Source organism: Crocodylus siamensis, chromosome 9 (assembly GCF_052110815.1).
Source record: "Crocodylus siamensis isolate JL-2025a chromosome 9, ASM5211081v1, whole genome shotgun sequence".
NCBI lineage: Eukaryota > Metazoa > Chordata > Crocodylia > Crocodylidae > Crocodylus > Crocodylus siamensis.
Window position 1 is genome coordinate 128,954 of NC_143403.1, and position 16,293 is coordinate 145,246.

The 16,293-nt window shown below is 53.8% G+C and overlaps 1 protein-coding gene across 1 annotated transcript; it reads right to left on the bottom strand.

The window, feature by feature from the left end:
• Positions 1-4,903: 4,903 nt before the first annotated feature.
• CHST4 (carbohydrate sulfotransferase 4) lies at positions 4,904-6,124 on the bottom strand. The gene has a single exon (XM_090063201.1). The coding sequence runs from the start codon at positions 6,095-6,097 to the stop codon at positions 4,904-4,906; it is 1,194 nt and encodes a 397-aa protein (XP_089919327.1). The 5' UTR covers positions 6,098-6,124.
• Between the last annotated feature and the right edge of the window lie 10,169 nt (positions 6,125-16,293).

Consider the following 16,293-nt stretch of genomic DNA (forward strand, 5'->3'; position numbering starts at 1 on the left):
CTCAGTCTCATGGCTCAGTAAGAATATTCAGGTTTCAATACCACTACATCCACGTCCACCACTCTGAGCTCTCTCACCAGGAGAAGCAAGGTGAAATAGCAAAGGGACTAACCACAATAGACAGAAAAATATATCTACCCTGCCTTCTTCACACTAACAAAGCTAGCTGTGTCTCACAATTAAGACAAACAAGCTTAAGCCTCGCAGAAAAAACCACCCAGCAACATGAAAGAAGTCAGATCTAGCCTGGACAGACTTCTTTTGTCTCGCTGTGTCTGTGGGCTCTGGTGCAATGTGTAGCGTCCACACTGGCTCCAGGTATTTCCAGACCTGCTGTATTGCCACCATTCCCAGGGCCTCTGGGCTTCATGTACCGGAACTTGATTGACAGCATCGGTAACTCAGCAAAAGGCAAAGGTGACAAAGTAGTTGCAAAGTTACTGTCAAGGAACAACCTGAAGTGCCATAATAAAATACTAACTATCCATTAGCTAGCAGGGTTATGACGCTTACCAGTGACCACACCTACACAGTGATTATAGTCACGTGTCTGATCAGAACGTTTATAATGGAGTGAGCAAGGGAGATTCTAGCCATCTCATGCAGATCAGCTCACCCTAGAAAAGAATCCATCTCTCCCACCCCTTCTCAACCACCCCCTGCCCTGGCTACATCTCTCCTTACATCTATGGCGGAGCTGGCTACCCTGGACCGCTGCAGGTCTGTGGGTAGCCAGTTTGGTGTGTACAGATGGATTCTGGGATCTGTAGCCAATGTCTACAACTAGGACGCATGCCCATAAGTACCGCCAACCTTAGGGCAGAGGACAGCAGGGCTGCTAAGTGCTTACATCCACAACACATGTGGCAAGAGTAGAGTAGCAGCCTGCAAACCCACGTTATTTTGTGGGTTAATGACTTGTAACATAGCTTGAAATTGCCTGCGGTAATCGTCTCCTATGCTTGAGGGGTGCCGGGACTGCTAATGTGCACAGGGCACCTTGACTCTGAACTCGCAGGCCGTGGGGGGTGGAGTGCTGCTTTTGCCTGCTGAATTTTGTAGCCATTAAACATGACTGTGCTCGTTAATTGGGGGGGGTCAAGGGCTGTGCCATTCCAGATGATTTGTGCTGCACTGGCAGGGCCACGGTCTCCCCTCTCATTACTACTGGCCAGGCAGCAGCAAGAGGCTGAACAAAGAACAGCATTAAACTCTTGAATGAACAATGGGGAACTTCACAAGCATGCAAATCAGACCTGCCGGGTGCCAGCAATAAATAAATGTAGAATAATGTGCACACCACCCAGTGTGCCATGTACGCTGTCATGCACTCTACAGGGCAGCTGAAAGGCAACAGGGGAATGCAGCAGGCAGCTGCCTGTATTCTGCCTTGTCCTCTTTTCTCCTCCCACCATGTGCTCCCATGGTGAGGTGTGCTACAGGTGTGCAGAGAGAGGGGACTACATGGCCTGTTGTTCCCTTTACAGTTCCCATCCCAGAGGACAGTGGCCCATCCAGCTCCCATGCTTCTGGTAGCACACAGGACACACTGGAGAAGCAGCAACTTGCTATGCTAGGCCCTGCTGCCTCACTACAAATGCAGAGACTTGCTGTAAAATGGAGCGAGCATGTGGTACATACAACATTGTGCACAGAGACCGCCCCTGTACCAGCACAAGCACCAGAGCTGCCCCTGCCTCACTATCTGCCAATGCCTGCATTAACATGTCATTCACCAGCAATTTGGTTGTGAAAGTTTGTCTTGTCTATGAAAGAGAAGCAGAAACATCCAGAGAAACTGAGACAAGATCCAGAAGCAGGAGAGCCAAGAATAGGATGGGAATAGGTCTCATCATCGTTGGGCTATCTGCTGACTGGGAAGGGGCTTGGAACCAAGAGTCAGGCCCCGTCTCAAGTTGCTCCTTTTCTGCTATGCTCCACTGACAAAACCGTGAGTGCTCTTTGTTAATAAATAGGATTAGGTCCAGGAAACACCTATGTCATACGCACACACATCAGTCCCTCAGGAAAATTACTGCTCCTTAACACAACAGGGGGAAAAACAAAACAAAACATCAGTTCTACACCTTTACTCTGCTCTCCGCTGAGATAATTAAAGTGAGTTCAACCCAATCACTCTTCTCTGTGCCAAAGCACCACGGTCTTACCAACCTGAGTGATCTCTATTACCAAAAGCACCTCTGTTCTCCCCATCTGAATCATCATTCTCTTCACCAAGCACTGCAACCAGGGGGGGAGGTATAAGACTTAAATGAGTGCCCCTGGAAGCTGGCAGCCTAAGACCAAGTCTCACATGTCATTAAGCTGCTGCACATGGACTGGGTTCTGCAGCTGGGACTCAGAATCAGACATTCCAGCAGCACACATACAGGGATATGTCTGTGATCCTCTGGTCACACCATGAAGGTAACAAGTACTTCTACCCTTCCCAGCACCACACAAAAGATGGCTTCTTGGTCTCTCTTATTTCTCCATCACTGAACATTTTTGGAGGATTAGTACCAGCCTCACGGCACTTAGAAACCCTTCTCATGGACCAGGACTCCAAGGTGCTTAAGGTTGAAGCAGCACAGGGGGAAAAAAGGGTCCCTGCCCAGGCAGCTTCTAATTTAAATGCAAAAGAAGAGGAACCAGATGGGGCACAAGCGTGAGAGCAGAAGGAACAATGAGATGATGCTGGTCAGCATGATGGGCAGAAGGCTGGTATCTCGGCCTGCTGCTGTGCTGCAGGCACATTGCTGGTCTGTCACTTTGAGTGAGGATCAGGGACTAACCAGAGGACTTTGCTAAAAATCTCAAGTCACCATAATGTGCATGTGCAGGTCTATTGTTATCTTCTCATGGCTGGACCTTAGCCAATGTGCAAAATGGCTGGCATCTCCAGGTCCTGGCTCCCAGGAGTGGGGAGATCCACTGAACATGTGCCTGCTGCCTATAACCTGTGGGTTCATCACACCCTCTCCTCCTTTTAAGATGCAGCACACACATGTCCTATTTCAGTTCAACCTCAATCCCTTCATCTGCCATTTGCAACACATGCAAGCTTTACCTTCAACTTCTGCTCTTAAGGAAGAAGGAACTCAGAGCAAAAGCATCTCCAGTGGTAACTCCTCTGTCTAGACACTCCTGATGCAACAGCACCATGTCATCCAAGCACACTGGCCTTACTATCAACGTAACAATCTTAATGATGTTTTCAGTTTCCTAGTTCTTTTTCTGTGGATTCATGCTTAAAGCCCTCACTAAAAACTTCCCAGAATGAAGGTAGGTGACACAACAGCTACAAGCTCAAATTTTCTGCAGTTGTATTACCAGTGAAGATCCTACCTCATGGATCCAGCAGGCGGGCTTCATGTTTCCTCCTTCCCTGGTGCTGTGTGAGGCGCTGGCTTCAACCAGTACAGACAGATGGATTTTCTCAGGCCTAGACATAATGTGGAATGCAGAACAAAGGGAAACCACATGCACCTGAGTGAAACCACACTTCTGAATGGCTCTGGTATAGAGCACCCTCCTCCAAACACATTGGGGAACAAAGTCACTCATGTCCCTGCCATATTTCTGACTTGCTGGACTGTGGTGAACATGTTAGTCAGTAAAATTAAACCCAAATGCCCCACAGAGCTGAACATGCCCTGGCACAGGACTCAGTTGAACAGGAAAAAGTCTCTGGCTCTGCTGTTTCCTTCCTCCCCCACTCCCAGCAGCACTGGCATCCATCATTCCCCTCGCTCCCTGCCCAGCAGCACCCCTGTGGCTCCACACAGCTTTTCCTATAGCAGATAAGCCATTCCCACCCCAACTATCCCAGTTCTGCTGTGCCTGTGCCATAGGCAAGTCTGGGTTGCAGCAGAAGCCTTTCCTATTCTGATATCTGTACCACACTTAGTGCTATGTGACCTGGGCACTTTCTGAACATCCTCCTGCATGTATTCACATTCTCTGCCTTCACCTTGTATTAACACACCTCAGGCATTTCACTTTAGATAAGCGTTATCTGACAGGGGCTGCTTCCTCAGACTTGAACGCTGTCTTTGAGATCTCCTGGGGGGGGAATGACTTATTTTGGAAAGTCAGAAGACTGGGGATTAATTATTGGGACAAAATTGGCTCACATATCCCAGGAATTAACCACAATATTCCAACCCAGAGAGAAATGAGTTCTCTTTTATTAGTTCAGCCAGGGCTGTTCTGTTGCTTTTACAATACAACACCAGGGGGGAAGTGAACACAGATCCTTTGCAACACTACCACCAGTGCTGATCACCCACGTACAGAGCACGGATCAGAAAAAGAAAAGATCGGCAAAAAAGCTCCACAACCTCAGAAAGTCCCAACCACACAGGTGCCCTAGTAAGAGATATCACCCACAAGAATTTCTTGCCCGCCACAAAACTTGCCTCAAATCCAGTTTGTCCCTCCTTTGGCATTAATGTAATGGAGGCTAGTAGATGCTCACTGTGAGTGACATTCGCTTATGCCTCCCAGTCTCTAAGAATACAGCTCCTGCCTGCAGTTCTGTTGCTGTTTAATGGTGGCCTTGCTGGGATCCTACTTTGCCATCTGGTCCTGCTCCTTTGGAGTTCTGTCCACCCTAATCTGCACTTCTTCGGAGTTCTGTCCCACCCAAAGCAAAGACTGTCAGAAGAACAAGGGCCTGTGTTACTCCATAGGGCTGGGCTGCCCAGGGAACTGCAGTCACTGGTCTGGACTGGGTCATGTGGAAAGTGAACAGTGGGGAAGGAGGTCAGCAATGGGCACAGGGCCTGCCACTCGGCTCTATCCCATGGTCCTTTGCCACCCCCTCCACATGCATGTACATATGCACCACTCACTCACCCTCCCACTCAGTCCTGTTGCAGAGCTGCACATTCTGCGGCTCTCAGCTGGCCAGAGCTGTGGGTGACTTTTCTGTCCTCAGCTCCGGTTTCTGCCTGGTAGGGGGATGCTGAGAAAGCAAGAGGTCCAGTGTCATGTTCTTCTGCTCCTCCTGTGATGCCAGCAGTCGATAGCCCAGCAGCTCCATGGCATCCTTGCACACCTGTTGCAGCTTTTGTATTTTGTGGAAGGGCAGGGATTTCCTCCAGGCCTGAGAGACACTCACTGCATTTCTGGAGCTGGTGTCAAAGGCCTCTGCCCCTAGTCCTTTCCCATGGGTGATGTTGTACACCCACCTCTGCAGTTTCTGCAGGAAGCCGAGTTCTGCAAATTTGTAGAGCTCTGCAGCCTTTTCCAGGGGATCTTTAACAATATCTTCATAGCGCACCAGCATATAGCGGCCCTTGAGAGAGCTGGGGAGAGCCTGGCTGCCTTCTGTATAAATCTGGATGTGGCTTTTGCAGATTTCCTGCATCACATTATAAGGGCCCATTTCTCCCTGGTTGTTCTTGGGCCCCACCACAATGTCACTGTCACGTACCAGTTCAGGCGCAGCCTTCTCACGGGATAGAAATACAGCCCGAGGGTCGCGGACCAGGTGGATGATTCTGAAGTTCAGTGAGGGGTCACTGAGAAGTGGATAAAGAACCTTCAGGTCAAAGAACCGGACCTCCTTGAGGACAACATGGCTATAAAGCCTGCAAGCCTGCTCCACCGTGCTGAATGGGTATTTGCTACAGACAGTCTTGCAGTGAGACTTGGTAATTATGTCACTGTGCTGGAAGGCGTCACATGCAGGTGGGGAGCACAGGGCCCGGCTAGTCTCCCACTGAAACAAATCAGACTTTTTCCTCCCCCTAGACATGTATGCATCAAACACAGACATGTCACAGTGGAAAACAGACCTGACTAGGTCACGCACTGCCATGTGTAAGCTGTGGGCAGTATTCTGATGCATCGTAGTCCACACATGCCAGGCAGGCTCCATCAGATAGAAGACATTAGGATGCTGGCTGAAGAGCTGGCCAGTGAAGGAAGACCCCGATCGCCAGGAGGAGAGGATCAGGATGTGCACCCGGGACGGCTTCTCTTGCTGCAGGAAACTGCTTCTCTGAGGCACAAGGAAGAAGAAGTGGACAAGAGCCACAGTTTGAACTGCCACAATCACCCCAATTACCACCTTGCTAAATGTCAGCATGGCGACTGGGAGCCTAAGGAGACAGAGAGAGAGACAGACAGACAGACAGAGAGGGAATTCATCCTTGTTATTTGGTCAGCAAATACACAGAGAACTCATAAATCCGGAGCAGCACAGCCTGGAGACAGAAAACAGCAACACTTATGCTCTGGGTACATAGAAGTCTGTGTGGCCATCAGTGACTTTTGGATGGCAAATTCAAATTGATGAACACAGATAAAAGGATATAGGGTAGAAACCTCTGTAATGATGCAGAAATAGTTTATTAGCCATTACAATGCATCTGCAACTTTACTGCATTTTATGAGATAGCCAGAACTAATTTTTCTGCCCAGGCAGCTTGGAGAATATAACATGAATTATTTCTAATAGCAAATGCAAGTTAGAAGGCCAATCAATTTCAACCCAGTTAGTTTACTGATGACTATAAAAGTCAAAAATCAATCCACAATAAAGTATGTTACCAGCCCTTGGTCGCTCGTGACACTGCAACAATACAAAGGAACAAGTGCAATGCAGGACTTCACACAATCCTGACACTAATTTGCAACATCTAATTCTAGAGTGTTAGTAACTTCTTGTGCGCTTACCCCAAAAGCAGCAAAAAGACCACAATAGCTCACACACAAACCATCCAGGCCTGAGAAAAGAAAGGAAATACACCCTAAGCCATTTTTAAACATAGCTGACAGGGTCAGTTATATAGGGTTTAGCTAGAACTTCAATGCAAGTGGCTGGGCTGGTTTAGTCAGGGATGCTCCTGCCTTGAGCAGGGGGCTGGATCAGATGATCTTATGAGGTCTGTTCCAGCCCCACTTTCCTCTGAGTCTATGATCCTATAAGTGACCATGCATCACAGGAGCTCGGTACACAACCTAGGATAAGGCTTGTGTACTAAAATGCTACATGAAAGGAATGCCAAACCTCACATCAAAGATGGGAACACCCTGAGCCAAAGACCACTTCTTCTGAGTCTCAGACTGCTACTAGAAATGTTCTCTCAGAAAACAAGAAAACAGTTTGATACAGACCTGATTGCTAGGAAATGATCATAAATATTATTACAAAGTTGCTCTTTATGTTTTGTAAAAAAGTCCTAACCCTGAAAGAATGTGAGAAAAGTTCTTTTTAGGGGCAAAAAGGAATATCAGGATGTGTTACCAGAACCACAAGCGGTTATTCATCTTTCAAGTGAACTTTCTTCTACTCTCCTTTACAGTAAAAACCTCAAGCTTACACTTTCTCAGAAATTTCTAAATATTGTCTTATTGAAAGCATTTTCTTCTATAGGCATTCTAGGACTTTCAACCTTTAAGAAAAACTCTGATGACAACAAAACATTCTACAGAAGATGCTCGTTGTTTCTATCTACTTTATTCTTCCTTTCAGTGGCACACAACTTGGTTACTCCTTAAATGTTTCAGGTGACAAGCCTTTGTTGAGATTTATCATTGGTAATGTTTTGCAACTTTTTACAACACTTTATAATAAAGTTCCTGATACCATTGTTATGTGACTAGTAAGAAGATGCATGTACAATACAGCAAAAGGTCAAGAAAGCACAGGATGTTTATATTCACTGGGGGAAAGAATGAGTTACCTGGCAATGCTTAAGCAGTTTCCTCTCCAACAGTTGTAAAGGAAAAAAGGACAATTACTTTCCTAAATGCTTAATAATTAAGTTGCAAGACTCTTTGGGAATGACTGTAGTTACACTTTAAAAGATTTGCCTTGAGAGCTGGAAGACTTATGGAGAGAAAAAAACAAAACAATAGGGTTGAAGTGATCTTCTGGCTATGATGCAACTTGAAGGAAGTACAGTTTGCACCCAAAAGCTTGTCTAATTCCTCCCCCCCCCACAACTACACAGCTGGTTCAGCTAGAGAGATCACCAGATTAAAAAAATAAGAATTTTAATTCCAGCTAAACAAGGATAAACTTAACAGAAGCATGCTGAAAAATTAGGTAAATAAATTAAAAAATTTATACATTTTGGGTGGCAAAAATTTGCAATGGTCTCCCAAGGGAGGTGGTGCTCTCCCCTACCTTGGGGAGTCTTTAAGAGAAGGCTGGAGAGGCATCTGGCTCGGGTCATCTGGCCCTGGCACTCTTTCCTGCCCGGGGGGGGGGGGGGGGGTGTCGGACTCGATGATCTGTTGAGATCCCATCCGACCCCAGCATCTGAATCTGTGAAAAAAAGTTACTGCGCCTGAAGGCGAATGCACTGCATTGGAAGTTCTTCTAAATCTATCCCAGCCATGCAGGTGGTCCAATAAAACATGTCACCTACAAAATCCTCACCTAAAACACTAAAGATATCCTGGGAATTTTCTGCTATAACTGAGGGAATTAGACATCTGCTTCATATCCATTAAACAAACTAGGCATGTGCATTAGGCATTAGCCCTCTCCCATTCCTTAAGTGACTGTTTTCATTTTCTATCTAACCTAAACCTATCCTCCTTCAGCTTGTGGCCATTGTTCCTGGTGACTCCAAGGGTTAACACAAGCCATGGTTTTGTGCTCAACCCCCGGCCTGTGGGCCTGATCCAGCCCCTGGCACCAGGTGATCCACTCTATGGGCTCTCCACAGGTCCTAGCATTTGGGGGGAGCAGTGCGGTGGTGTCACTGCTGCCAAATGTCTGGACGTGTGGAAAGCCCCGGGGGCCGCGGCATGCTAGACAGCGTGCAGCGTGGTGCACGGGACCTCGTCCCGGAGGCGGGGGGCAGTGCGGGGCCTCATTCTGACCGACGGGGGTGGCAGGCGGAGGAGCCCACACCGCTTGTCTGGCCCACAGTGCCAAAAGACAGAGCACTCTTTAACCGAGGCTGTACCTGATTCTTGGCCAGACGTGGACACGCTGGGCCTGAACGATCCTCTTGGCCTCTCACAGCTGTATGGTCGGTCCAACAGAAGACATCCCAAACGCCTTTGCTTCAACAGACTAGAAATGCATGAGGCAAACGTGTGACAAAGACTGTGCGTGACAGCAAGGAGCCCGAGAACACAGCAAGAGGGGACAGTGGGGGATGGCAGCCATCTTGGGTAGGGGCAGCCCTACCCTCCTGCACACAGGGGCGCTCGTCGGCTTCAGCCCAGGGCGGTGCTGGGGCGCGGCGGCCATCTTGAACAAGGGAACTGCCAGCCCTGCGCCAGGGGGTGAGGGGAGGGCACCCATGTCCCGCCAGCCATGGTGGAGCTGCGGCGGGTGCCACTGACTTGGCCCAGAGAACCACGGGTTTCTTCAGGCCTAAGGGCAGAACAGCTGCAGCACAGCTGGTGCCACCGCTCCTGTCCAGGGACCTAACCGTATCCCCACTAACACAGGGACCTGACATTGTCCAGGCAACGTCCCCCATTTTTCAGGTCCAGACACTGAGGCAAGGCTGGTGAAGCGGCATCCTCAGCTCCTCATGCGCAGGTTTTGCACCGTGGCCACCTGAACCCCCATCCGAAGCTCAAGTCTCAGGGACCCACTTACCATGCAAGCTTCATAGGCACAGATGGAAAGCCACCAAATTCCCCAGTTTTCAAGAGACTGCCCTGGAAATTTGGAAATGTAAGAGGTCTCGGCAGCTCCCTCAGTCCTACCCTGCAAATTTGCCGTGGCCAGACCGCATCTGCAATGCCGGCAGACACCAGCCGTGCCACAAGCCATGCCCAGATTGCACCATCTGTCCAGGAGATGCAGGGAGGTCCCAAGCCTCCCACAGGTGGTTTCTGGATGAGTCACTGTGTCCCAGGGCTGCCACCAGGAACTGCAGCTGAGCAGCACAAAATCCCCTCCGGGTACTGCCTGCCAGGTCCATGACAGACGGTAGAAGAAACGCCGTAGGTTGCACAACACCTTCCTGGCTCAGAGGAACAGCAGTTCAGGAGCAGGTCACTTCTGCATGGGCCTGCTTGACAGTCTTGCCCCTTCTCCCAGCCCTTCCTTGGTTCCTCAGGGACAAGCCCTAGTAAACTGACCCCTTGCCCAGGTGGCCATTGCCTCACTTGTGGTTTCCCTCCCCAGTTTGATCTGGGAAAGAGCTCCCGCTCCCTTGAAATGGTTCAGGCACAGGCTGACCCAGCTGCTGCAGGGCCTTCTCAGCCAAACACAGTGCAGGCCGGTCCCTCCTCGGCTGGGCCTGTGTAAAGAGCTGGCACAGACGCCCTGTGCTGAGCCTCAGCTCCCAGCTCCTGGCAGGCAGCACCACCACAGGAAGGGCCACTACCAAGCTCAGCCCACTGATGTCCCCAGTTGCAAGAGCCACGAGAGGTCTGTGACCCATGCAGACGTTCTCACTGCATCTCAGCACGCCGAGATGAGAGGGAGCTTGCACGAGGGAAAGCCAAAACACAAATGTCTCCCAGACTACTCAGTATTTCGCAAGAGAAAACTGCTTCCCGGGATGCCAACCTACGTGTCTCAGAGGCAACAGTCTCCAAGCAGGCATGTCACAGATACAAAACCTCTGCGATCAAACTAAGTCCCATGGGAAGGAGCACGATGCTGAATCTATAAGCCAAGGCAATAGCGGAGGCCCCAAAAGAGAGGATCACGGTCTGTGGACGCTACCCCAGGAACTGCCCCAGAGGCATGGGTGCCGACTCTGTGAAGCTGTAGTCAAGGCTGTCCCTGGGTGGGGACTATAGGCGTGTTTACGAGTCTGCTTTTCCAGCAATAAAACCAGGTTGGCAAACAATGACAAACAGGAACAGCAAAAAGTGAAAACTTACACAGATGTCTAACAAAGGTCTTGAAACAATCCAGCACCCAGGGCATGCTGGATTCTGTGCCAGGCCCAAGCCTGCCTTCCCATCACACGGCTTGGGAGGGCTGACCATGGACTTCCTGCAGCTCCTACCCTTCAAGCTGTTGAACGGCATGGCCTTGTCCTTCTCCAGCATCTTTCCAGTCCCAGCCCATGTGCTAGTGCACAGCCCTTCACTGACCAGGGCAGGGACTGACACACACACCCCCTTCCTCCATCCAGCCCTGACCACGCTGGGGGCCCTCCCACACTACCCCCCGCATCCAGGAGCCCTGTGCCTGCTGGTGCCACACTGGGGACTGCACAGGGTCACTGCCACACAGTTGGTGCTTTCCTAGTGAGCTCCCACTTGAGCAGAATGGGCTGTGCTCAATTCCTTGGGGCTGCTGGAGCTTGCTGACTGATGCCTGCCCCATCCAGCCTTCCAGCCAGGTGGGGCTTTTGGACGGGAGCCACCAGCGTGGCATGGGTCTGTGGAACACACTGCTGCACTCGGACATACCCTAGGCTTGTAGGGAGAGGGAGCAGGAGCGATCCATCTGATGTTTGTCTCCATCTGAGGTTTAAGCAAAAATAAAACCCAAGACCCTGGGCCTGAAGCTCCAGCCTCAGCCCATCAGGTCTCGATTCTTGTGCTTCCTTTCTGTTCATACTTCATGCAGCTATGCACAGCATGGACCTCAGCACATGGGGATGCACTGAGGGTGCATCCTCGCCCTCGGAGCTCAGCCTGGAGCACAGCTCCAGCCTAGGAGGTGTTTGGTGCTGCTCCCTCTGCAGAGGCCAAGCTGGCATGGGCTCTGTGGCCAGTGCAGCTGCTGCCAAAAGGACTGCTTGCACTTTCCAAGACAAACTAAATACAAAGCTTTGGCTTGTCAGCTCACCATCAGACTTTGGTTAGCTTTCCCACGCGGTGGGGGGGAGCCATTCTGCTGAGTCCTAGAGGCATTGCTATCATGCCCCCCCACAGTGTGTGGGCACCAGAGGTGACCGCAGCACCTCTGCAGCCTTCCCTGCCTGGGGAAGCCAGTCACCATCCCACCCACACCGAGGTGCACAGCAGGGCCCAGATTGAATCTCAGCTGCCACGGAGCATAGCTCCTGCACACACAGGTCAGGGACCAAAAGAATGCAGTGAGTAGCTCTGCATCTCGGCAGTGCCAGGCACAGCTCATGGTCAGAGACAGCACTGGCCACCACTCCATCGCTCCCTGCACTGCTGACTCGGTCACTCGCAGCCTCACCAGGCCTGGCCCTTGCATTCTGGGCCTCTCTGGCAGCACCTGCCTGTTCTCCTATGCTCTTCTCCTGGGGTCACAAATTTCCACCCTGTGGCCCTGGCCCCTCTCCTGAGCTGCCAAGCATTGGGCTTAATGTGTTCACTACCATGCAAGCTTGTCTGCTTGTCCCAGGCTCACAGCCCCCCTCCCCCCCCCGACTTATTGCCAGCCTTGGCATCCCGTATGCTGTGGATCCCAAGTGTTGGACCCTCGGCATTGCAACGCAGGCTGACAGGCACAGCCCCCCTCACCTCAGCCTGGACCCACCACCTCTGCCCCCACCCTGCAGCCTCCACTCCAGTGACTAGGCTCCCTAGAGCCCCCCACCTGTGCACCTTTGTCTGCAACCCAGGACCCCGTTGAGTGAGACAAGAGTTACAGCACCCCCTCCACCAGATGCACATGCTAAGGGTGCTGGGCCCTTCCCTGAGGCTGAGCTCTGTGCGCACCAGCACTGAATGAGCCCAACAGTTCTTGATCCGTGGCTTCAGTATTCCTCTGCCTGTCTGTGTGCAGGCTCTCGCTGCAGAGAAAAAAGGCCCTGCTTCAGTTCAGCAGTCTGGCACTGAAGTAAGAGAAGAGAGACATGAAATCCCATGACAGCCAGAGCACAAGGAAACCAAGCAACATCCTGCATGGACAAGCACCCTGGAGTCTCGACCTGCCACAGTGGTGGGCATGAGCCTCACTGGGGAAGCCAATTGCCATCAGCCCCAGGCCCCAATTTAAAGGGGGCACCAAGAGAGCAGACCCCAGGAACCCCTCTCCCAGGGCACCCGAACCCAGAGCTATGCCTGTGCTACCACTGGCAAGCTGCCGCGCCCAAGTGCACTCTCTCCTAGCGCAGCGATGGCTTCCGCCTTTCTAGGACTTGTCCACGCAAGGACACGTAGACCGGCCCTGTGGCTTTTGTGGGCACCTGCCAAGGCGCAGCTGGGTGACAGCTAAGATGGGATTTCTGGGCCTGCAGCAAATGCTGGCCACCTGCTCCCACAGCCCCGGGTGTGCCTGGTATCACGGTGCGGTGCAAAGGTCCAGCATACCATGGGCAGGCTCTGCTCTACAGCTGGCCATGATTACTGGAGCTCACTGCTGCCACTGGTGAGCTCCCTCAGTGCTGGGAGCTGGCACCTAACAGCTGATCAGCCTGGTGGTTCTCCCACACTTGGCACCCAACCAGCTTCATTCACTGCGAGTGGAGCATGGGGCCACCACTAGCCACAGAGCAGAGCACAGCTGGACCACAGAGCAGATATGAGGGAGCTTCCCATCTCACTGCTGCCAGCAGAACCACTGGGGCATCAGGGCCATGGCCAGGGCCAGGGCCATGGAGATGGGATGAACAAAAAGGACCAAGAAACCCTCTGGAGGCAAGTCCTGGCCTCCTGCAGCTCCACAGAGAACAGGTGCAGGAGAGACACACCCAGCCCTGCGCCCAGCACAGTTTCATGGGGAGCGCATTGCAGCCATGGAAAACTCCTGGGGAGACTTGCAGCAGCTTGGAGCATGCCAGACCTTGGCAAAGAAATGCCTGGCAACAGGCAGCCAGGTCATGACCCCCGCAAGACACACACCTGGCAAAGCTGACCCCCAGGGAGAAGTTCCTGGGGGCAGCAGCCTGCAAAGGCAGCCAGGGCCACAATGCAGCAAGCTGCCCGGCCGGCATGTGTTCTCACCCAGGCCACCCCTCACAGCCCCCTCCACAGCCAGTGTCAAGGGCAGCCCATGCCTCCCTGGGCAGGGCTACACAGAGCCTCTCCACAACCCTGCCCCAGCACCAGTGGGTATGCTCCAGCACTGCCCGCAATGGGCAGTCCTGCTCTTCTGGGGCACAGGCAGTCACCGGTGTTTCACTGCATCCTCTCGGCTTATCTTGCATGGAGGCAACGGGTACAGCACAGCACAGCACAGCACAGCACAGCAGTGCCCTCTCCAGGTCTGTTCCCAAGCCAACACCGCTCCCAAGCCCAGCCCAAGGCTTCTGCCCTCGTACGGCAACAGCACCGGGCACCCGATGTGTCCAGAGCATAGAAACAGGGATGTGCAGTCTGGCACCAGCCCAGGGCCTGGGCTGAGCATGGTCTCAGTCTACAGGCAGTGCCACGCAGCCCACAAGGGAGCAGCCCCACATTTGCGAGTGCCCTGGACATGTGGGCCATGCTCCAGGCTGAACGACCCTTGCCCACTTTTACATGCCTATTCCCCGCATGCACACACTTAGTTACCTGCAGGGAACCACACGCACACTCGGGCACAGACATCTACACGTGTGTGCTGCCCTGTGCCCACATCCAGCTCATGAGTGCACACACACTTCTACACACCAGTGCGGCTCTCACCTGCGCCTGTGTCCCGCTCACTCCTGGAACTGGAGTGTCTCCCACAAGATCTGCAGAGGCATCTCCCAGCCCCAATGCACTCTGCTCGTCTGCACCCGCTTCTCTCCTCTACGCACTCCAGCTGTATGAGCCAGAGCGCAGGATGGGTCAGGACTTTCCTCCAGCCTGCAAACCCCACCTTCTGGGCCTGGCTGCAAAGGAGAAAAAGAGCCAGTCACTCCCATGGAGCAGGGCTGGCAGCCTCCAGTGTGCTTCACCACCCACAGCATGGCACAGGTGTGCTGACTGGGGGCCATGGGGAACCCCGTCCCACTGTGGTGTCCAGCAAGGGCCGAAGGCAGCTGGTGGGGCTGGGCAGTTGGAGGCTCACAGGGCACCAGAGGCTCTTGGAGAGGCTCCAGGCAGGGGCTGCGGGCCGGGACCCTCAACGGGACAGTCCACGCACCGCTGGCTCCGCAACCGGGGTGTACAGGGCTGGAGGGGGGCATGGCCAGCCCTGCTGGGACCAGGGGTGTCCAGTGGAAACAGGAACACCCTCCGCCGCCCACCTGCTCAGCCCCCAGCAAGACCTGAAGCAATGCACCCGGCCTGTGGGCCCGTCCTGCGGGCCGGGGGATACAGCCTTTCTTCAGGACCCCTCTTCCCCAGGGTCTGGCATACTCCCCTGCCCCTGGCTGGGGCTGCAATGTCCCCGGGAGGCAGAGCCAAAGGGAATGGCCAAGGCTGGCAGCAAAAAGCCAGGTGCAGGCACCCTCTGCAACCCACAGCCCTGAGGCCAGCCCTTCCCCTGCCCCAGCGAGCAGGATCCAGGGGACTGCAGAGAGCCCCGCCTGGACACCACCACTGCCCGTGCCCCCTCCCCCACAGGGCTCGGTCTCAGGCCAGGGGTGGAAGCAAGCACAGGGAGGACGGGGAGAAGCCGACTGCCGGGCACCCGGCAGCCAGCTCGTGGTTGGCCAAGACCCAGCGCTAGGAGAGCAGGGCGCTGGGCTGGAGCAGCGGGGCGCTGGGCCCTGGCACGGGCACGCCCTCCCCAGAGATGCTGGGACAATTGCTCTCCCTGCCCCCAGGCTGCCTGTTCCCACCTCACCTGCCAGCGCGACATCCGGCTTCCCTGGACAGCATCCTCCTGCCACAGACGGGGAAGGGGACGGCGACTCCCCACGCTCTCCCCCTGGCCCCGGGGGCAGCGTGTGGCCGGCTCCTTCCCAGAAGGGACGGCCTGAAAGGGCAGGACACGCTCCTGTGCGCTGCAGCCCTGCCCCAGATGGGCAAGGCCTGGTGGCCAGGGGCCAGGGTGAGGCGAGGGGCTGGCTGCCACCCAGGCAGCTCCCTGCTCGCACTGTGAGGCCGCTGCACCGAGCCCTGCAGGCCCGGGCTTCCCGCACCACGCGTGGAGTCCAGGGACGGCTCCACGGCCGGGAGCCCCGTCTGCTGGCCCCTGGCTGGCCGGCCACGCACCCGGGCAGAGCTCCAGCAGGCTGGCTGCGCTCCTGCGTGGGGTGAGGGGCTGGGGCCCAGCTGGGAGCATCTGTGAGGTGGGGAGTAATGGCACTGGGGGGCCAAGCTGCTTCCCACCTTTGCACCCAGGCCCCCTTCCCACCCGTGGCCATTCCCAGTGCCAAGCAGGCAGCACCTGTCAGGTCCCATGGCACCACCTTTGCCCTGCCCATGCTGCTCCCTGCCATGCTGGCACCTGGCTCCCCCCACGCGCAAAGCCACCCCCACGCAGCTGCAGGGCTGGAGGCAGCCCCAGGGAGCTGGTGTCTGCATTCATCTACCTCTGGTCTTCCAGCTTGTAAGAGCCTCTGTCTGTCC